The sequence below is a fragment of the Equus przewalskii genome, chromosome 6 (genome assembly GCF_037783145.1).
Source record: "Equus przewalskii isolate Varuska chromosome 6, EquPr2, whole genome shotgun sequence".
NCBI lineage: Eukaryota > Metazoa > Chordata > Mammalia > Perissodactyla > Equidae > Equus > Equus przewalskii.
Genome location: NC_091836.1, coordinates 59,833,896 through 59,856,746, shown reverse-complemented (window position 1 = coordinate 59,856,746; position 22,851 = coordinate 59,833,896). Strand labels below are relative to the sequence as shown.

At 35.6% G+C, this 22,851-nt stretch overlaps 1 protein-coding gene across 26 annotated transcripts in view; it reads right to left on the bottom strand.

Annotated features, from left to right (window-relative positions):
• The window catches only part of PICALM (phosphatidylinositol binding clathrin assembly protein), a 103,546-nt gene that overhangs the window by 2,000 nt on the left and 78,695 nt on the right, over positions 1-22,851 (bottom strand). For 4 of the 26 annotated variants that reach the window (XM_070625725.1, XM_070625713.1, XM_070625712.1 and 1 more), the window contains 8 exons: positions 21,482-21,589; positions 19,426-19,557; positions 19,298-19,328; positions 19,022-19,121; positions 16,160-16,183; positions 14,745-14,804; positions 13,135-13,239; positions 620-722 (listed from right to left, as the gene is read on the bottom strand). In XM_070625725.1, coding sequence (XP_070481826.1) covers positions 630-722; positions 13,135-13,239; positions 14,745-14,804; positions 16,160-16,183; positions 19,022-19,121; positions 19,298-19,328; positions 19,426-19,557; positions 21,482-21,589 — 653 coding nt within the window. In that variant the 3' untranslated portion in view covers positions 620-629. The remainder of the gene's footprint in view (positions 1-619; positions 723-13,134; positions 13,240-14,744; positions 14,805-16,159; positions 16,184-19,021; positions 19,122-19,297; positions 19,329-19,425; positions 19,558-21,481; positions 21,590-22,851) is intronic. The other 22 variants (XM_070625728.1, XM_070625719.1, XM_070625708.1 and 19 more) reach the window with 7 other exon arrangements.

The following is a 22,851-nucleotide window of genomic DNA, read 5'->3' as shown; positions in this document are numbered from 1 at the left end:
AGAACAAATTACACTGTCTTCCAGCAAAAACAGGCAGTATAGATCAAATGCAGAATCCGTCTCTCAAAAAGGGCATAAGTATTCACTTGCCCTTAATTTTTAAAAAATAAGCCATTTTTTTAAAGTGTTATTATTTTTAAATGAAAATGCATATATAATATATAAACCTTTAAATAAATTGTTAAAATGAATTCTTCACAACTATAGTACCCTGCCCATTATATTACAACTAAAGATGCTCCTTATCAAGTTCTAATCCAATGTGTAAAATTCTGTTGTTCTCTACAAAGCTTTTAAGACTGACTAAAACACCCAGTTTGTAAGGTGGGTATTTGATCTCATCCAACTGCTGTGAACCGTGGATGCTTCTATGTTAACATGAGAGATGGTCCTTTGATTTCACACCTTCTAATTATGTTAAAAGATGTTTCCCACAAGTTGTTTGTCCTTACGTCCTATCCTGATCTATTTTTATTCTTCACCTAAAAGAATGGAAAAGGAGAAAGAAGGGGAATCTAGAGTTCTTTAAAGAAACAAAAGAGAAGAGTGAATTGTGCTTAATGTTTGATAATTTTTTTAAAGCCTTTAAGTCCCCGTCTCCCCCAACAAGCAGCAATACCTAAAGTGATTTATAAGAAATCCTCCAAAGAGAGCTCTGCAAAAGGGTCCTTTCCTGAAGCTCTGTGAGGACTGTGACTGGAGGGGCTGGATGCTGCCGACAGCTGGGGGAAAAGAAGACAGAGAGAAGGAAAGAAAAAAAGATCTCAGAATGATAGAACATGAAAGCAGGAAATGTAATGAAAGAAGAAGTGGTTTTTGTTTTGTCATCTTTAATAAATACAAAGGCAGCCTTTGTAGAAAATGGAATTATTAAAACAAAAGTTTCAGTCACATGTCAAGTTAAAGGGTATCCAATGGCATGTGTTTTTCAGAAAACAAATTCTAGTTTCTGAAATTCCAAAGGAATAAAGTCTTTTACCCAAAAAGGTCAATAAAGTTGACCCATGGTTAAGACTTTTATCATATGTGTGTGTGGGAGACGGGAAGAAGGGTGTGCATAATTGTGTGTTTTTTTTAATTGAAGGAAGATGGCTTCCTGTGTCTAGGTTATCTGTCAAAAGCTGTGCCAATTCTGACCTCAGTCCAGACCCAAAGCATATCTAGCTGCAATATTCTTTCCTTCCTTCCTCATAAGAGGTAGAAAGTCCTCTCCTCAATGCTCACATTTTTTTTTTCACACGGAAGTGGCTCCTGCCTGTTTATCTGGACATGCTGTAGTTGATGTGGATACTCTGGGAGGTGAAGGTTGACCTTAGAGGTCACCTAATCCAACGGCCCGCACTACCCTAAATATAGGGAATACTTAAGATCTTTGATTCTGCTTCCTGTCTGAATACATTGCTTGATTCTTGGAATTTGCTCCTATCATTTAATTTGAATACACAATAAGCAGGTAGACTGTTGAACTCAATAACATATCCTTAGTATTCCTTCAAAGAAAGTTCCTGAAGAACCAAGATGTTCCTTTTCATATACGTACCTCCTTCACCAAGCCTACTTTAAGAGTATTTCAAACCAAACATGAGCCATTTAGTTTGGAACAAACTTTCAATTTTTTTCCCTTTCCTTGCATAAGATTGGAATATTATGAAATGAGCTGTCCTGTTAGGGATGTTCAATTGAGCATTAAATCAAAGTTGACTAAGTGGAATAGTTCCAATTCATACTTTAACATTCAAATCCTATAAAGGATTTCAAGCATCAAAATCTTGTCTTTGCTGGTTCAAAGTCATCTCATTTCTGCCTTTAAAATTTTTTTTTTTTTTTGAGAAAAGCACTATAGAGAATGAATAGCCAATGAGTTTCAGCAAATATTACATCACAAGTGTATGCAATTTGTTGTCAAGATCAATTTACAGGTTTAGAAATTATCTTCAGTTATATTAGTGGTTGAGTCATTTTCCTAATCCATACCTTGTTCTCAGAAATAAATGTTCGAAGACAATGGGAAGAGACAATGGGAAGGATGATGAAATTACACAAGCAGCTACAGATGGGAGGACAGGATGCATGTTTGGATGTAGAGATTCAAATATCGTCCATGCAGAGACAGACTAAAGAGCAACTTAAGTGGAAAGACATCTCCTCCTTCCCCTTCAGCCCAACCACGGATGACCACGGAAGCAGAATGATTTTAAGTAAAGTGACCAACAGTTACTGAGGTGGAAGGAGTTTAAGATTAACTGGGTTTCTCTCCAAAACAGATTTTCTCTTTCATTTGAAATTAAAACAAAAGCAACAACAACAACAAAAGATTTTGCTTATTGCAGATAGATAGCAACCCCCAAATCATAAGTCTCCTGTGAGAGTCCTACACTAAGAAGTCTTCTTAAATCAGAGGCTTTCATGAGGGCAGCAGTCAGAAGACTTGACAGTTCTCAAGGAAAATGCCCTTGAAGAAAATGGTCAAAGGGAACACTTCTATTACTTCTGTTCTCCTGATTTTGTTAACATACTACCAGAGAGAAGTTCTAGAGGCTTACGAATAAGGATCAATTGACGAGGATCAATTTTCTTAGGGGGAAAAGGTGCTTGTTTCTGACTAATACTTCTACTGCCTATAAATATGTAGCCAGGTTAAAACATGAGAAAACAAGACTTAATATCCTGCAATAAGTTTCGTATCATCAATACCCATCTCAAGCAGATGAAACCATGGCCCAGTCTGGTTTGGCTGACTGCACAAAGTGCCAAGGACCAGGCTACACAGCCCTTGACCATCTGGTCCTACTCCTTCCCGGCACCTGTACCAAAGCACAGGCACACTATGGACTGGTGAGAAAGTAGTCAGCTCAGAGACTAAACAAGGAAAGAGAAGGAAAGTAAATATGCTGCAGTAACCCTATTAGTGCTCAAGGAAAGCAGGAAGAACAAAAGAACATGAAGGGGCAACGGGACCCTGGTGGGTGAGAAGCAGCAGGAGTGAAAAGGGCCTGAGACTACAAAAGACATCTGAAACTACAAAGGGCTGACTCTACTTAACATTCTTGTAAGTAAATTAAAAAACATGTAGTACTGCTAAGTACTGGAGAATAAGGAATTTAAAAAAAGAAAAAAGTCCAACTATCATTATTTGCAAAATCACCACATTTTACAAGCCAGCATAAGACAAATTGTAATTGAGTATTCCAGTCAAATCCTACTACAAATATGCCATCAAAAAACACAAAAACAGCCTTCTGCCCATTTATTTCAAATAACATTCTCTATACCAAAATTCCCACAGAGCTAAAAATATGAGTACGACTATCAGTTTGTTGAAATTAAATTCACCTACACCGCAACTAAAATGCCTTTTAAACAAAGTGGTCATTCTTATTAGACTAATACAGACATACTTAGTCTTACTTTCTCATTTTATAGGAAAATGAAATATTGAGAAACGGTGAAAGAAGAGCAGCATATCAATAAAAATACTGAAATTTACAAGTAATCAATGGCAACTCTTCATTGAAATTCCTCTACTCCCACCCTCTACTCTTTAAAAAAAATGTTGCTGAAACAAAAAAAAAATTCCAACATTATCTCCAGGGCAAAGAATTTTTAGTTATAGAGTGTTTTAGTATAATAAGAATAGAAATCATAAGCTAATTTTAATAAAAGGCAAACATATTTGGAGTAAAGGAATTTTAAAAAAAGAATTCTACTGATACACTAAACATCATAAAATAAAAATGGCTACTCCTTGATTATAATCCCATTAAACACCAAAGAAAGAAAATTTCAGGTTAGAACAAGAAAATAGTAGCAGTCTCAGAAAGTGAGACAGTACAACTGAAATCTTATGGGAGAATAAAGAATTGGATATTTAAGGATAAACCTCTGATACATATATCATTGGCTGTGCTTAAAAGTTTTAGAAGTAACTTTGCCACATCTTTACATTTGAATTTTTTAGTCACTCAAAAGCCTGGATAACAAATAGGAATGCTGTAGAGACTCATTTTGTCTTTGTTGGAGAAGCAAAGTCAACATCTTAAGAAAAAAATGGGTATACTTCCTTTGCCTGGGATGATAGAGCAGAGTTTTGTAGAAAGATAGAACTGAATCTAATCCTGGCTCTTTTATAAAATGAGGTTTAGAATATCTATGCCTAATACCTATATCTCCCTTTATAGCTGTCCTGAGAATTAAATGAACATATACATAAAGCATCCAGCATATTGCCTGGCATATATCAATTGCTCAAATATTAGCTCAACCTTCCCTATCACCTACAATCAGATGCTCATCTATTCTCATATGAGGCCCAGCTCAAACGTCATAGAATCTGCTGCTCTTGCTCCTCCGCTGTGTTGTCAACATTCTGTCTCTCTCATAAGGGTTCTTACTCTACTATCAACCACTCACTTGTGCTTCCATATTATACTCACCTTAGGCTCCCCAGATGTAAGAAACATATCTTACCTGTCTCTTGTTCAGCAATTAACAGTGACTTACAGATAGTAAGCATTCTATAACGTGTTAAGTTAAAATGCTTTTTGGTGATAGAACAAGCTCTGTATAAAAATGGTCTCTAAAGTGGGATACTAGAAGAAAATATCACAACTTCTCTCTTAATTTTTACCCTTTTACAATTTCTATTATTTACATTTTAACGTACTTAATATATTGTTGTAGAAGTATATAAATATAATTTATAAATATACATATTCTGAGGGTACATGCAAAAAGAATATTTTCCTAATATTCCTGTGCAATCAAAACATTCAGAGACTACAGCTCTAGTTAAGAGGATTCCACAGAGACATCAGCTACAAAACTGAGTCATAGAACAGTACTTTCTTTTTGGATAATGTTTAGTACACAGCCAGGCCACTCATGGGGCATTTGAATCCAGCTGCAAAGGGATACAAATACAGAGTGCTGCATTTCAATATTTTATATTAAAGATAATGCTATTCCTTAGTTGTCTCTGTGAAGGGTAGCTAAAAGAGGATTTCTCTACTGTATAAGGTAGAGGGTGGGCCCTGTGTGTTGAGTCTAGTGCCTTTGATAACTGCTTCTTGGGTGTGGGCTTAACAAAACTCCATCTTAGGATTCTGCCCATCAGTAACATCATAAAGTTATGCCAACATTACTCATGTCACCCTCAAAGCACTACTCATCTTGTCTTAGAGGGCATCAGTGATCTAAGAGCATTCCTCTTTGAAGGTATGTTTTATCTAAATCTCTCTAAAACTGAAGACTACTACTGCTGGAGTCTACCACTTAAAACTGGTAACACAAAAGCAATATGTTACTCCAAAATGGCATCTTAAGTCATCTCATTAGAATTACGGCAACCTGACAAAGTTAAAGAAAACCAAATTGGAGAGGGAAATAGATCACAAGGTTGCCTAAACTCATGACAAAAATATTATTAACTGATAAAGGCTAAAAATAAACAACATGCTCCATACATCAGAAATGCTTCCAAAGGTAAGAGAATTTCTTTTAAAATTCCATTTGATGGACGGGAATCATGAAAACTGGCTCAAATTATCTGAATAAAGTGCTCATTGCTGATTCACATTAGATTTCAACTTCATAACCTCTTGGAGACCAAAGACAATGAAAAGCTAAGGCTTATGTCAACTGGTACTATTAAGGAGACAAAATAATAATTAAACGTACCTACAATACACCACTTATTTGCTATTTATTAGAAATACAGCACATTTGTTTGGTTAAAAAAAAATTCCAAACTGTGTTCCACATATGAGCTTGAGGCTACCTGCTTTTACCTGATTTACATATTGGGCTTCCACTAAAAATATCTAAGGAGAAGAGTTCCCTAGACTTAAATATTTTCAAGAAAGGTTTGCCGCTTCCCCCAAAACAGATTAGATAGCTTATATGCTACACTAAATTGGACCAAATAAAAATTTTAATTATTATAAACTAAAGCTTGGTGCTTCAGAGTAACACCATCTCCACAAATGCTGAGTCAATTCAAGTGCTGCTGTATAGTCCTAAAGAGTGATATGTCTGATTCCTGTGAACAATGTCCACAGTCCATGGCCATGTGGACAATTCAGGCCCAAACGGAAACCATACTCAGCTGGGCTGCCCCATCCCCACCCCGCCAGGCACCACCGTAGCCTGTGTCTGTCTATGTGTTTATACGATGTCATAAGATAACAATGAGTCATAATTAAGGTTGCAAAATAATGAACTATGAATTATTTACAATCATTTGTAATCAATACAATTATTACAATAATTTGTAATGCATGGAAAGAAATATAAACTGTACTGTATTATAATAAATTAGAATTTGAGAACAGGGACAATTTCCGAAAATAGGGCAACCTTGTAAAATTTTCTTCTAAAAACAAACAAAAAAAGGTCCTTATAATCATCAATTAAAAAACACAACAAACCTCCAAATTTCTGAGTCAATTTCAAATATTTTCATTTGATCCTTACAGTAAACCTATAAATTACACTAGGTAAAAATGATCTATTTTTATAGATAAAGAAACTGAGGCACCTCAAAGTTACATAGGCAACTTGCCCTGAAAGACCTCGTTAGAGAGAAGAACAGTTGAGACTGTTGAATTGTATCCCCAAAAAAGACATGCTGAAGTTCTACCCCCCAGGACCCAGGAATGTGGCCTTATTTGGAAACAGGGTCTTTGCAGATGTAATCAAGTTAAGATGAGGTCACTAGGGTGGGCCCTAATCCAATGACTGACGTCTTTATAAGAAAAGGGAAATGCCATGTGAAGACAGAGACACAGGGAGAAAGCCACGTGACAGGCAGTGACTGAAGTGCTGCAGCTGCAAACCAAGGAAGGACTGGGGCTACCAAAGGCTGGAAGAGGCAGGAAAAGATCTTCCTATGGAGCACGGCCCTGCTGACACCTTGTTTTTGGACTTCTAGCTTCCAGAACTGTGAGAGAATAAATTTCTGTTGTTTTAAGCCATCAAGTTTGTGGTACACTTTGTGATTGCAGCCCTAGGATACTAATAACAGACTCGAATGTAGATCTGCTGACTCCAGGGGTGGTGCTTTGCTTCCTCTCTAAAACTTGCTATCCCAATTAACTTCAATTCAGCCAGAATTTATGGCTACATTTAACCTACAGGAAAAAGTTAAAGTGAGAGTAGAGAAATAATTTTTTAAAATGAACTTCCCTAGTAAATTTTAGACAGTCAATAGACCCCTGTGCTTTCTATAAACACAGCGCTGTATATGGTCACTGATGTTCATCATGAAGACTTTATAGAATTTCACAGTCACCCAAGATTTTATGAATATGCTCTGGTTTTAAGACAAAAAATCATATTTCCACCTTTTAGAAAGAATGTCTTCAGCAAAAAGCCAGTAAAAAGGTCTTATTCTATAAGTTGTCTTATTAACAATAGTGATCAGCAGACAGGACTCCTCAAATTTTTGTTTTGACTGATTCTGGTGTGCTCTGGGGAGTACAGAACCATCCTCACTTACGGTACTAAATCCCAATTCCCAAAGTAAATTCCCTCATGGCATCTTCTACTAGGCAAGGACGAATGAGTACAACACACTGCTGACAAGGCAAAAGGCCCCCTTCATAGAAAGCCAGCTGGGCAGATCAGCTGACAGAAGAGGCATTGCCAACACCCACAATTAAAACACCAAGAAAGTGGAGGGGAAAAAAAAACCAACCACTAAGCCCAAAAGGAAAGAGAGCCATTAGTTCTTACACACAAGAAAGTCATTAAAAATGCCATTTTTTGTAAGACTTGAATTATTCCAATATCTAAAGCCAACAGTGCCCCCATTTAGAAGGGTAAAAAGCACTCACAACAAGCCATTGTTTCCTTTCAGACACTTAACTGATGTCAGACTTACTTAAAATTGGCCATTACAAACAAAAACACAGCCGCCATTTTGCATCTTTAGCCATATCCTCCATAACCCAAACTGGAAATCCTCCATAAAAAAGCACCTAATACCAATCAAGAAATCAACAAAACTTTTAATATGCTTATTTTAAAAATTAAATGCCCAAATGTTAACACTCCATGGTTTTCATATTGCTTTGAGAAAACAGACTGATATGGGATCAGTATGAGTTTCTCATATAAGGAAGTACTAAGAATATAATAAACACAACAACCCTCCTCTATTAAAGATCTTCAACAGCATCTAAACTGCCTTATAAACATTCTGAAAGAATGTTACTTCACATCACAGTGACTTTCAAAAGAAAACTGAAACTAACTAGGTTAACAGTTTGATGCTTACTAACACAACAGCCGCAAACAATGGACATTTCAATTTATATTCCAGTAAGTACTAGTAAGATTTATATAAAGCACCAGTAAAAGAAGGCATAAGAGTCCCTATACTCCCCAAGTTAACAGACACACTAGCAATCTGTAACAAGAAAATACTGAGCAAAATTGTGAGGAAGTACAGAAGAGAAAAAAGTGTTAACCACAGGGATCTAGTATTTTCTACATAGTCAAACATCTAGGAAGATGTACTAACGTAGAACACATTTTTTTTTTTTTTTAAAGAGCTACCATTTTAGGCATGAACAGAAGAACATAATATCTATCTTTAAGGAACTAATAGCTATCTAAAAATATCTAAAAAATACAGAATAACCAGCACAAAAAATAGGAAGAGACCAGGTAAGTGTATAGAAGGCATAATTTCAATACTACAGTAGAGTCTATTAAATTAAAGCTATAACAAAGACAGTTTCCTAAAGAACAGAACAAAGTCTGAGCTAACAGCCATCTAGAAGGTATTAGCAATTGTGCATGACCTAGATACTGTTTGAAATGCCTCACTAAATAAGAAGACGACAAAACATATCTGGGAGGGCTGAGGTACTCTCAGAATTATTAATTTGATAGAACAGTAAGTAGACAAGAGACCAGGAGCTACAAGTTATGCCCTAGGCGAGTAATGGCTCCCAAAAGAAATACTTCAAGAAGCAGGGGAAGAGTTTTGGCAATAGCTGTAGAATCGGGATTTGATTAAAACATTCCTATTTTGGTGGGATTTCATTTACATTTTAAACTAACATTAACAATGTACAAAGAGATATTCCCTGTCCTCAAGCAATTTTTTTTCTTTTGAGGAAGATTAGCTCTGAGCTAACATCTGCTGCCAATCCTCCTCTTTTTGCTGAGGAAGACTGGCCCTGAGCTAACATCCCGTTCATCTTCCTCTACTTTATATGCGGGATGCCTACCACAGCATGGCTTGCCAAGCAGTGCCATGTCTGAACCCAGGATCCGAACCAGCGAACCCCGGGCCGCCGAAGAGGAACATGCGCACTTAACCACTGTGTCACTGGGCCGGCCCCCTCAAGCAATTTTTAATCCAAAAAACAGAGTAAAATAATGAGACAAAAAATAAAAGGTAATTCATCAAGGAAAACTGTTTTGGTTACAGCTAGCATTGAACAGACAAAATTAATCCAAGGGACTGGCTAAGAATCATTAAAAACTAAAGCAGGAGAAAATCTCACCTACTTCAAAGACAGTTTAATTTTTAAATCATCAGCAATATTTAATCATGAAATTAAAGGTGTCTTTATTCCTCAGGTAACAGTCATCTAATATTTTAGCTCATGGACACTACAGCCAACAAATTGAACCAATTTTGAATACTGCTATCAATCATGACAATGGTTAGAAGTAAGTGAAAAGGGAGATCAATGAGGAATAGAGTAAGTTACATGATGGAAAAGCAAACTTTTCAACCAGAATCACTTGACAAATAATATTTAAAAACTTTTATGGGTCAGGCACTGTTCTAGGAACTAGGGACACAGACGTAAACAAGCCACAAAGAAGCCTGCTTCTATGAGGCTTACAATCTAGTACAGGAGTCTCTTGCTAGATTGGATGGATGGATAGACAGACGATGGACAGATGGACAGATAGACACATGCGAGGTAGTGATAAGTTCTGTAAAGAAAATAATGCAGGATAAGGAAAAGACCTTTACATCTCAAAGACTGGACAGTAACAAGAGATGATTAAAGAATGACTAAAGAGAAAACTTCCTTTATGACAGATGAAGGACTTCTGGAAAAGACAGAGTAGAGCACTAGATACCTATTGAGAATTGTAAAGGCATGAGAATTGAAGAGCCTGAATATCCTACTTACTCATTACTAGTCTTACAAATAGGGAGACTTTGTGAGGTAGTTTTTAAGACAGAAGAAAAATGGAGGGGATAGCTTATATGTTCAGTTATATTTACATTCACCTCCTTAGACTTTTGAGTATAGAGACAAGATGCTGCAAATACTGCCTGTAGAAGATTATTCCAGTATCTACATAAAGGATTAATTTAGAAAGGCAAAGAATACAGGGAGACTGTTGTAAAATAAGCATGAGACAGAGGTTCCAATCGCGTGAAGGCTGTAGAATGCAAGAAGAGTGGATCCACTGATAGCAGAGGAACAATCAGCGGGACTTTGTGACACATGGAGAGCAAAGTGGGAAACACATGGAGAACAGAGTGGGAAAAGGAATTAAAAGTAACATTAAAAGATTTACGATTTTGACTTTCAGTTGATTCAAATGACTGTGTGAGGAGACTAAAGCCTCTCTGAGCTACTTCACTGCCACCTGATTTTCTCTTTTCCTACTTATCAATTTGCTTCCTTCATCTGCTTTTTTCAAGCATTTATACAGACGTAAGTACTCACCTCAAATCTGATATTTCTACTAGAAACTTACTATCCTCAAGTTCTCATTCTCTTCTCTTCTGGCATAAAATAATTAGGAAAAGGCATTTCTGTCTGTTTCTTTTCATGTACATAGAAATTCTCAGACTTTCTTGGTGTTTCACTGGAAGAGTGAGATGGATTTTAGAAGACAACAGGATATAAAACCTGGGTTAAGAGCAGACGCTGCGGGGTCAGAAATCTTTTTAAAAGGTAGACTTTTACTAAGATTTTAAAAAATTTTTATCATTTTTTTAAAAAAGCAAAACTCACATAAAATTTTTCAAGGTTGAAAGTATTAGCCAAAACTGTAGAAGATGTTCTTTATAGCTATAGTAGTTATATCCTGAATGTGTAAATATAGTTTGTAATCCAGCAGGAAACCCACGGAATTTGCAGAATGGTTCGCTGCTGACAAAAGGAAGACAGTGTTACTTACTATAATAGCCAGACGGGTTCAGTCCTGTTAGTAGAGAGGCAGTGTAGTACAAGTGAGCACTGGGCCAGGAATCACGGATTCCTGGGGATAGGCAGAATTTCACCATTTATGTAGCTGAAACTTTCCAAGTCTCAGCTTTCTGTATCTATAAAAAGGGATGGTGATACCAGGTCCATCTATGTTAAAGATTATTTCGAGAATAAGGTGAGATAGTTTATATGAAAGTGCTTGGAAATTGTCAGACAATATCCAAGCTTAAGGTGACGATATCTTCTGTTTCTGACACAGGAGCTTGCAAGGCAAGATCCAGACTGAGTGCAGGGTTTAGACACACACCAGGGAAAAAAGTTCTGTAGTCAGCAGTTCCTGGTAAATTTATAAGTCTAGACGGTAGCTTTTTTTCTGAAATACGTCTAGGTTCTCATCACTTAATCTCTTACAGCATAAAAGCAAATTAGTTCTTAAAAATAAATGATATATATCTGAAGTTAAAAGTATGAATTACAGAAAATAACCACAGGACATGAGGAAGACATATAATCTCCAGAAAACACTACATCAATAGTTAGGGAAATCATCATCATCTTAAAAGATTATCAAAATCTACTATGTTTTTTGAGCAAGTTAAGCTAGTACTTAGAACTAGTGCTGATAGAAGATAGACGAGAAAGGAAACTGTAAGTATACGTAATCCATTTTATAAAAACAAATGCATAAAAAGTAAATGACTTATAAAACAGTAATGACTGCATCACCCTGACTCCCAGCTATCGTCATTGTAAGTTTACACTGTAAAAAAATTACATTGTAAATACTGATTAAAGAACAGTTAAAGGAAGAAAAGTGCACTTTAACATGTACAAGGAGATAAAAAGAGGCATCTGGGCAAATATATGAATTGCAAAGAATATGGATTTTACCTCTTAATGAGAACTACATTCACTATCCACTCTCAGTTACTGGCATTCCCCAAGATGCCAATTTATTAAATGAGTTCAACGCTCAAAAAAGCTGAAAAATGAAAGGATCTTTTGTGTTTCACTCATCTACAAAATACATAGAGACTACATTCAAACTGGATCAACACAAACTACGGCAAGGTAACACTATATGAGTTGGCAAATGTAATATTACACGCATTCAAGTGGGAAAGGAACAACAAGGCCATCACCAAATGCTCACGGAAATGTTTTTAAATAAGCATTAAACACATAAAGTAACCAATCAGTTGGCATTGGAAGCAATGTAAGAAAAGGAGGAGTGCTTTAACAGCTGCATGTAATAATTTCTGTTAAATAACATGAGCAGAGCCACAGACATGGAAAGATAAGCCATCCTATCACTTCACAAGGGTCTCATCCCATAGTATGCAGCCAGAGAAGTGAATAACGAACTTCGTGTCTCCTCTCCTAACCACAACAGGGAGAAGTTTTTTAAAGAAATTAAGTCAGCATGGCATTTCAAGCTTTTTTGCCCTTTTTTTGGTTTGTTTTTAAATACAATCCTTAGTGGCAGGAAGTTATCTAATAAAAAAATAACATTCACAACTTTCTGAAGACTTGTCAAGTTTCACAAACATCTCAAGGGCAACACCCTTGGTTGTAGCACCATTCAAGCCAAATCACTGGAGCTCTGAGTTCAAGGTTTCCCAGGTTCACAAAGGAGAGCAAGCCAGAATCATGAACAGAAAGTAAGTTCCTTAACCTCAGAAAAACCATCTTCTGGATCCACCAACTATCAGTTATCAAGAATTTTCCATCTTTAATATCTGTAATCTGTGTGTCCTTTCCTTCCAAATAATCAGTATACCCAAAGGCTCTTAGGTGAGAAAGATATGAAGCAAATAACATCCACTGTGAAGAGGAAAAACAGCAAAAACTAGTTTCCCAAGTTGTATAAAAGGATTTTTAAGTATTATGTTCTTTCTTACATCAAGGACATTTAAAACAGTTACATGTAGCACATTAATACCTGTGCTCCTGATACAGGACCAAAGGGGTTTGGTGGTCTCATGACAGGCTGGCTGTATATTAAGGTTGGTTGTGTCATCACAGGTACACTTCCCATTTGAGGTGGCTAAAAAAATAGAAAAAATATCAAGTTAAAGGATGTCGACTCACATCTTCCTTATTACGAGTAAGTAAACAAGGATGACAGGGATAAAAAGCACTAGTCCTTTGGTTTAACTCAAAGGGAAAATTCCTGTAAACACAAATAAGACTGATGGCTACAAATTTTTAAGAGTATTTTTTTGTATGGAAAGTCTTTAAATATGCTCATTTTTTAAAGTTTATAAAAAAGTTGCAAAAAGTTAAACCTTTTTATAGTACAACAGACAAAATAATCTGGACAGAAAAATTTCCAAATTTGCCAGCTTTAGACATGGGGAAACTTAAAACTTTAAAACAGCTAAGCCATTTCAAAGTAATCTGCCTTGGTGTATCAAATCAAGTTCTTATGCTATTATGTAGGTGATCACAAGTGAACACAGTTGATTCTTTGAAGAGGTTTACTCTCTATGGTTCTTTCATTTTACTTCAGACATTTTCAGAGAGAACCAAGAAGAGGTTTAAGTTACACTCAAAGAGATTAGTTCACTCTTGAGTAACTGAAAACAGAATTTCAACCAACCATCTCTTTCTTTAAAAACTACCACTCCATGGTATAAAATTAACATAATAAGTGACAAAAAAGAACACACAGAGATCATTGCATTATTTTGGTTAAAATGCAATACTCTAAAATTTTATCTTTGTACAAAGTTTTATTTAACCTTTCAAGTAGACTCTTATTTGTAGTGAGAGCTTCACTTTAACTTTACGGCCTGAGTTTTTGCACAGACTCCTTTCTTAAGTAATGACCACCAATCCAAAAGCTGTGAAACTTCTTCAAATGCAGGAAAAGAGCTGCTTCCATAAGGTGTAAATAAAGTAGCAGAGCAGCCACAGCAGCAAAATCAACAGATGCAGCACTGCTTCCTACCAGCAACAGTTCCTCAAACATGTACAGTTGGTTGAAGTCACTACCTCCATTTCTTATCTCAGTGAGTCTATATATTAAGAGAGTTGGGAGAGTAAGGGCCGTCTAGCATGTGGACTGTGGGCAGCTTAAAGGTTAAAGGACTGTTTTTGTACTATACCAATCGTTGTCACAGGAAAATTTCTCTGGCCTTTAGTAGACTAAATTTACCCCTATGCAATTCAAGAAATGTTAATTCCTTCCTTCCTTCTCCTACAGTATTAGGGTTATAAGACCTCATTGGTATTAACGTAAGGTCACAGCAACAAAGACTTGGAGTTAACATTAATATTTAAATGAGTTTTTAATAAAGTATAAGATGTCTAGCAAAAGTTATGAGGGGAAAAATAAGCCAGTAATACTGTGAACATTAATAACTGATATCTGTTGTATGACGACTATTCTAGAAATACTTACAAAACCAATGCTATGGTACAAGGTTCTGTGTTAGGCACTAAGGGTGTGTGTGGCACTAAGTTCTTTTATCAGTTAAGTTTTTAATAAAGGTACGTTAAGTATGAATTAACCTATTTTCAAAAAGTTGTGTCCGGAAAAATACTTACGATTCCATATCCTATCATGCCTGTTGGTGTAGTAGCAGGATAGGCCATTACGGGGGGTGCCTAACAAGGTGAAAGAAAAAATAAACAAGGAAGTATAATGCATGTATCTTAACTGAGTCCAAGGAATTAGTAGCTGTAGTTCCACTAAAAAGAATTGCTAAGACAGCTGTGATTAAATGTGACACTTGTGATCACTAATAACTGTGTCAATTAATGCTCAATGAAAAGTGTCTTGAAATTAGCAGAAAAGCAGAATTATTAGAAAGAAAAAAAAATACCATTTAAACTTAGATACAACAGTGATCTAAGATTTCAATGTGCTTTTACAGCTTTAAAAATCATCTGAGTTTGAAAAATATTCAAAGTTCTAAAATTTAAAGCCTATCACTATCATAAAAAACGTTTACCCAGAAAAGGTAATATTACTGAATGTTTTCCTAAGTACTTCATTTTTCGAGCAAAGAAAAAAATGTAAAGATCTCAAGTCAATTAACAGTCTGATCTTCAAAAAAGTTAGTTTCTATGGCCCCCATTCACTCTTTTCAAAGAACCCCGAAGATTTTAAACCACTATTAAGTATGATTGTTTCTATGAAGCATATGATTCTTATATGGAGTACTTATATTAGCATTCCTTCTGATTTATTCCATAAATTATTTAAACTATCTTCTGCAAATGCTTTTATTAAAAGAGCTGCCTACCACTACGATGTTTAAGTTCCACTCCTCCTCCTACTTTAACTCATGCTCTGTACATACACAATCTGAGCACAGAATCATTTTAGATATATTTGCTGTCTTAACAACATTCCCTGTGTGTGTTATCTTATAATGAAAACTGAAACTAAATACAGGTGAAAGACCAATAACACTGCTGAAACATAAAAAATTAACTGAAATTATATGGCAATTTGAACATATGCATGGAGAAGTTAAATGAAGCATAACTAAAGTGAACAGTTAAAAGTTTAGTATTTGAGTAAGCATGTAGGACTATACTGGTTTCTCCCTACTTAAAAACCAAGAGCTGCAAGAGCAGTAGACAAACTGCCAAGTACAGCAGAAGCCTGTAAGATTTCATGCAATTGTTATCTTCAACATTACCACAATCAACATTTCCCTTCATTCAGAAGTCATCAAGTGCATAGTGGCAGCACAGATACACACACAGACACCCAGCCATCTGGCAGCAAATGGCAGAATATTAAGCAAGAAAAAAAATTTATATTTCCCATGCCACCACCAGAATCAATTCTGCAACATACCCATGAAATCAGTAGATGCTAGGAAGAATTTTTGGCACATTGAAAATCTGAATGTGAAAACAAGTAATAGCTGGAAGTTATGAGATTCTGCTAGAGCAGTGGTTAATAGCATGCCAATTTATTGCAAAAAGGCTAGTTTTTGGTCACTTACGTATTGTGGAAAATGCATGCCATTCTGTTTTTCCCAGGGAGAACAATTACATAATGCAATAACACTGGATTAGAACAAGTACTTACACAACAGAAAATACACAGAGAGCATTTTAGTTCACATGTACATTCATTAACTACCTAAAATCTCTTGTATTTCCAGTATCTAATGGAAGAACATCTCTACTAAAACACTATCAAGGTTGACAAGGGACATTCAGTCTTTGGCATCATCCCCTTACATACGTAATAGTTTATTGACTACAAGGGTCATTAAAACATAAAATCTATCAGTAGTTGTCAACAGTGCAAAATTCATTGAGTCCCCAAAACAGAGTTGCATATACAATGTCTATCACAGAAAAAAAAGCAAGCAGTAATTAAAATAATTTGTAGTATGACATCATTACATATTTTAATAAAATACCAATGAAGTTGTTTTAAATTAAAAAAATATTTAAAAACCTTGACAGTGTTTATGGATTAATAAAAAGGTAATAAGAAATGTCATAAGCAGCAGTTTATCTAAGTAGTGAATCACATCACCAGCCCTAAATGTTAGGCATTAAAAAGAATCTCTATAAAATACATACATACTTGAACAAAACCCTTAAGAGAGGATACACATTACCATATACAACACAGTGTCAGAAATACTGCTATCTGATCATCAGCTTACATACAAATTCTAGATGATGAGATGCCTATTACATTCTAGTAGTCAATCTTAAGTGCTATCTACAAACTCTTAATAGTTCATATAGATTAATACTAATTTAATACAAAATAAGATATGCACTGCATTTTCATATCAGCGTTTCGATTTTTATCATTCCTCATATATTATCAATGTATGATTCACACCTGAGGCTATAAAATCCGCTAATCAAGTCTTCTACCATCACCTAGCCAGTGGGGTGTGTTACAGTGGAGGAAAGCACTGGATTCAAAGTCACGAGGGACGGATTTCAGTTTATATTTGCTTTCTAGTTGCTTTGCGCTTGAAAAAAATTACCTAACTTTATCCATAAAATTGGGATGATACCTGCCCAAACTCCCCTAAGAGTACACTTGTTTAAGACTCAAGATTGTGTGTGTGTGTGTGTGTGTGTGTAAAAACCTAAACCACTTAAACACAAGGTTTTATTATTAGTGATGGTAGTGATCACCATCAGTGAAAAACTGCTGCTTTAAAAAGGTGGCTTAAATTTCAATATTATTTTCCACTTACGAAGACTGAAGTTAACAAAACTCTTTAGATATTGTCACACAAAATTTTATCAGTATAGTAGTTTTAGCTCAGCTCTACTAATTTTAACATGTAATTAACCCAAGGAAAACAGGGCAATGCTCTGGAAGGGACTTAATAACAAGAAACTGACTATAACAAGGAAAATGGGGGTCTCTAATAACAATACGAAGACTACAATGTGTGGTCTGTGTAATCAAAATGCTGTAAACTTTTACAAGAAAGCATGCATCAAATTTTTCTACAAGAAGAAATTCGTTTTCTCTGACCCAAGGAGACTTGTTGGAATGGTACAACAGCAGCTGACCAAGGAAAGGATAGGGGTATAGCCACAAAGCTACTCTGGACAACCACATCTTATAGTAATTGAAAACATTAGCAGAACTTCTTCAGTACAAGAGGCCAACTAATTAATTAGCATAAACAATTCTCATTATTCATATATTCTGTGTTTGCAAATCTGCCTATTTACTATAATTTGTTTGTAATCCCAAAATCAACACTTGTGATGCTTTTGAGGTCATTTAGACATGTATAGAGTGGTAAAAAATTTGTTGCCAATGCATTCATTCCCAGCTAAGGTGGAACAAGGCAAGGGTCTGCCTTGCTTCAGCTCACACATGAAGATGACCAGAGGACAGAGAAGGTAGGGAATATTGCAGCATTCTGCAAGAAGTTTTGGATCTGGGGCCAGGTGGCTAGGGCTAGAATCTCAACTCTGGCACCTGTTGGTGGGGTGGCCTCAGGCAAGTCACTTAACACTTCTGAACTTCATTTTTTCTTTTGTAAAATAAAAAAAAAAAACTACTAGAATGAGTTTTTTAGGACTTAAGATTATACTCTATGTGAGATGTGTATATATATGTATATATACACACACACAGTTGATTCTCCTTATTTGCTGCACTTACGTTCTTAAAAAATCACCCTAACACTGAATTAGTGAACACTGAACCATTCCTAGGGGAAGCGTGTGTGTGTGCACGCACGCGTGTGTGCGAACCTTGTGGTTCAGTGTTTGGGTGACTTTAAGAAAACAACTGAAGCAAATAAGGAGAATCAACTGTATAAATTACATGACAATATTAACAAAACCCAAGTAAAGTACAGTTTCTTTACCAATGGTAAGATCAGAAAAAAATGAAAGATTTTATATTCTAGATGAATGAATAATATATTTGAGACCAGCAGTAGAGAGGAGTGATTAAGAGCATATACTCTGAGGTTAGGCTGCCTGGGTTCTAAAAACCCACCCAGTCACATAACTCTGTGATCCTGGGCATTTTACTTAATAAGTGTGTCTCCATTTCCTCATCTGTAAAACAGGGACAATAACAGTTACTACCACATAAGGTTAATTTGAGGATTAAAAGTAAAATTACATATTATTTATTAGAATAATGCCTGGCACAAAATAACCTCTAAATAAATGTTACTAAAATGTACCTGGCAAATATAGTCAACTAAGCTTCCTTTAAAGAAATACAAATTACTCCTATTTCTAAAACTCTGTTAACAGTCTTTCCATTTATGCCTATCACTTTAAAAACATTTTCATGTTACACAGTGACCTGACACATTCATGTTAGTATATCATGAGCTTTTTCAACTCACCATTGTTGCAGCATTCCAAGCAGTTGTTGGGGCAACCTTTGGTTGCCAGTTAGATCCTCCAGTTAGCTTCTTTTCACCAGGCTGACTCCAATTTACATCACTTTAAATAAACGTAAGTGAGAATATTAAACACCTGTAATTCTGAAGTTTCTTTACTATATATTTAGATTGAACAGAGCATTTAAGATGCAGGTGACATCTCTATACATACTTCCCAGGTAAAAGCCAACTCAACCCTAAATGGCACATGGGGAAGAATACAAATAAAACACTCACTTCTTAGTGGTTCCATTTCCAATGCCAAGATCTAGAACAGGAGAAAAAAAGAAAGCAGTTAAAAACTATACTCACTTTTATAAAACAGCTTATTTTAAAGAAGATTAAAGAATCCAAAGAATACTTACTACCCACAAGGTTGGCTAAGGATGAATCCAAGTCATCAGATACTAACTTGTTAGGTGGGAGTTTGGCAACAGGAAGACTCTGGTTCTGAGAGGCCACTGTTGGTTTGAGAAGTCCACCTAGTTCATCAAAGCCTTAAAGTTACAAACAGACGAAATAGGATTTGTAAGGAACTTTACGGTGCTACAGCTCTCTAAAGGAAATCTCTGCCTTTTCTCCTTGTTTGTTTACTGCAATATTCCTCCCAAAAGATGGGCAGTAAAAAATACTCTTAAATGGGAAAAGGAGAAACTCACCATTTAGAAGCGAACTGACTGAGAAGGCTGTATTTGCTTTGAGAGAAATCATTTGTCTTATTTTATGACAAAACTACATTAACGTTAAAGGGGATGAGGAAAGAAGTAGTCAAGTAAACTATTCTTATTTCAAAGTTGTGAGAGAGAAGGGAATGGAATGTAGTTCTCTCTCTCACCTGACAAAATTTTCTGAAGACTTGCTTGCACCCAAAGCAATATAGGTAAAAAATACATCTCTGTAACTTTGAAAAACATTTCTTTTAAGAAATAATATTTTATAGAGTTTTTTATACTCTTCAAAGTGGAGAATGTAAGGTATATGTAAAACAGTACATCAGAAGCAAGTGAAAATGAACCATTAAATTATCTTTTCTCTTCTGTCTAAAACCAGCTAACCTAAATTATACCTAAGAAATTGCTAAACTATACTCCAATTGCATTAAACCATCTAGTAAACTAGAACAATGCTTGGAAAATAAAATAAAATCCCTTAAGGTTCTCTACCAAAGTGCAGAAGGGAAAGCAAATCCAATCAAACAAACCCACTAAAGGACTCAATAGCATAATCTAGGAATACTAGAGAATCTGAAAAAGAGAGTCACCAAAAATGGTGGTGCATGAAATATGAACAATTGGTCTCTATGTCCTTTATCCTTTTTTCCAGCAAAACAAACTCAAAAGGAAAAAGTCAAATGCAGCAAAAAATATAATATAAACCTTATTAGTGCACAGAAAAAAAAAACCTCTTAGTCTATACACATTCTTTATAAGCTTGCTTCTTATACTTTTTGGATAATTAATTGCATATTCTAAAATTAAGAATACCTCAATACATTTCTTTAAAAGGTTTGAATTTAATTACTAACCAAAATCAAAGGCCACCCCCTGGTAAGACCAGAATTGTCACTCTTATAGGAACTCACTCTTTACAAACTTCAAAACATCAAGATATTAAATGGAATCATTTAAGTGGAAAGCTGGCTCTACAGATTTATAAAGTTGTTTGAAGACAAATGGACAAGCATACTATAGTAAGAATTATCCTCAAAACAACAAAAAGTCCCTGCACCCAAAGCTCTGATATTTAATACATTCTAGCTATTTACCTCAACAAGTCAAGGCACGACAGGTTCTATTTTCGTAATTTTCAAAAAAGCCAATTTCATTTCAGTAAAGGCAAAAATGGAAATGACTAGGGGCTGGCCCCATGGCCTACTGGTTAAATTCAACACACTTCACTTCAGCAGCGCAGGTTCGGTACCCAGGCATGGACCTATACCACTCGTTGGTGGCCTTGCTGTGATGGTGTCCCACATACAAAATAGAGGAAGACTGGCACAGATGTTAGCTGAGGGCAAATCTTCCTCAAGCAAAAAGAGGAAGATTGGCAACAGATGTTAGCTCAGGGCAAATCTTCCTCAGCAAAACAAAAGAAAAAAGAAAAAAAAAAGAAAAACAAATGACTAAAAGGTTACATCTTCACACAGTCACTAGCAACTTAGTCTAATCCGAGCAAAATCTTTTTTTCCCCTCTCTTATTTAGCTCTGGGAGAAACAAAATCTTCTCAGAGTCAAAACTGCCACTAAGAAAAGGATAACAGTTAATAGTCCCTTGAAGTTCCCATCTAGTGGTTGGAGAAGGAGGGACAACTTCTTTGGCTACTCTAATCTATTTACACATGTTAAAAGGAACATTATCTGTCCTTACACAGAATCTAAATTAGACTATTATAGTAATCTTAATAAAACAATATTTTCTTACCCCCAGAATCTACAATAACATTGGTAGATTTATTTCCAAACACAGATTCAAAGTCAACATTAAGGCCAGCTGAAGGATGTGGCTGTGCAACTGGAGAAGGAGTGAATCCTAAGAAAAACCAAAATGGAAAAAAGCTCAATTCTTTAATAACCCTACATTTACAGCTCTTTAATAACGATGACAACAGAATGGAAAAAACAATAAATTCCACAACAAAAACAAAGCAAACCCTTCGAGAAAAATATTTCTTACACTACCACATCTTTGTGTGGTGATTACATTTTCCATAACAAAATCATCTCACTCACAAAGAAAACTAACAAAAAAGCAACTGAAGTTGAACTAATAGTTATATCACAAATAAAATCTTCACTTATTTTTTACTTTAATTTTATATGCTGCTGATGATTAAAAAGCTGAACACATCTCAAATTCCAGAATTTTACACGAGGCAAAATATATACACAATGTAAGGGATCATTTGGGAATGAAATAAGTATTCTATGGTGCTTTAAAAAAATATGTATTTACTTAGTACCCCCAAGAGTCTTTCTTCCTCTACCTACTCACCTTCCATATTTGTCTCTCCTTCCTTTCTCTCTCTCTTCCTTCCTTCAATGGTTAATCAAAAGCTATATGGTCTAAGTTCATTTGAGAAATGACTGGATTTTGAAAGTACAACCCACTAATCCTTACGTTTCCCCTTGTGGCCAGATGCTTTTTGAATACCAAAGAAACAACACCATTTTCAACTCCCAAATACCCTCTAACTTCAACTTACTACTTCCAATGGTGGAGCTGACAAGCATACAATCAAACACCCTAATTTATCTAACTCTAGTCTGAAATTTCACAACATACACAGGAAACCTTACTCTTTCCTGTCTTGTGTTACACTGATGTTAGTGGTATTAAGCCAAAAGACACCCAGCTCATGTCTCTGAAACCAGACTATGCTGAGGTAACAAAGGTAAGATTTTCAACTGTGTGAGGTTGTATTTTTGTGAGGTGAAGTTCTGAATTTCTAGGGGCTGAAAAGAAAAACATTTAAAAATATGAGGGCTGTCACATGACTCGGGGAGATTTCAATCACTGAGTATATATCCAAGTAGGGAATGGTCCAGCAAGGATCACAAAGAAGGAATTCTTTCACTTTGAGAAGGCAGTAATAAATGGCTACTAAGTTCTCTTCCACCTCTAAATTCCAAAAAGTCAGAATGTTAAAAATAAAAAATCTGATATTAGAGGATTAATAACTATATCATTAGGGAGAAGTTAAACTTCTGAGTCCTAAACATAGGCTCTCTCTCTTCCTTTCTCAAGTTTCTGCTAATGGACTTTCAGTTGGTCAGAATCTCACTTTGAATTCT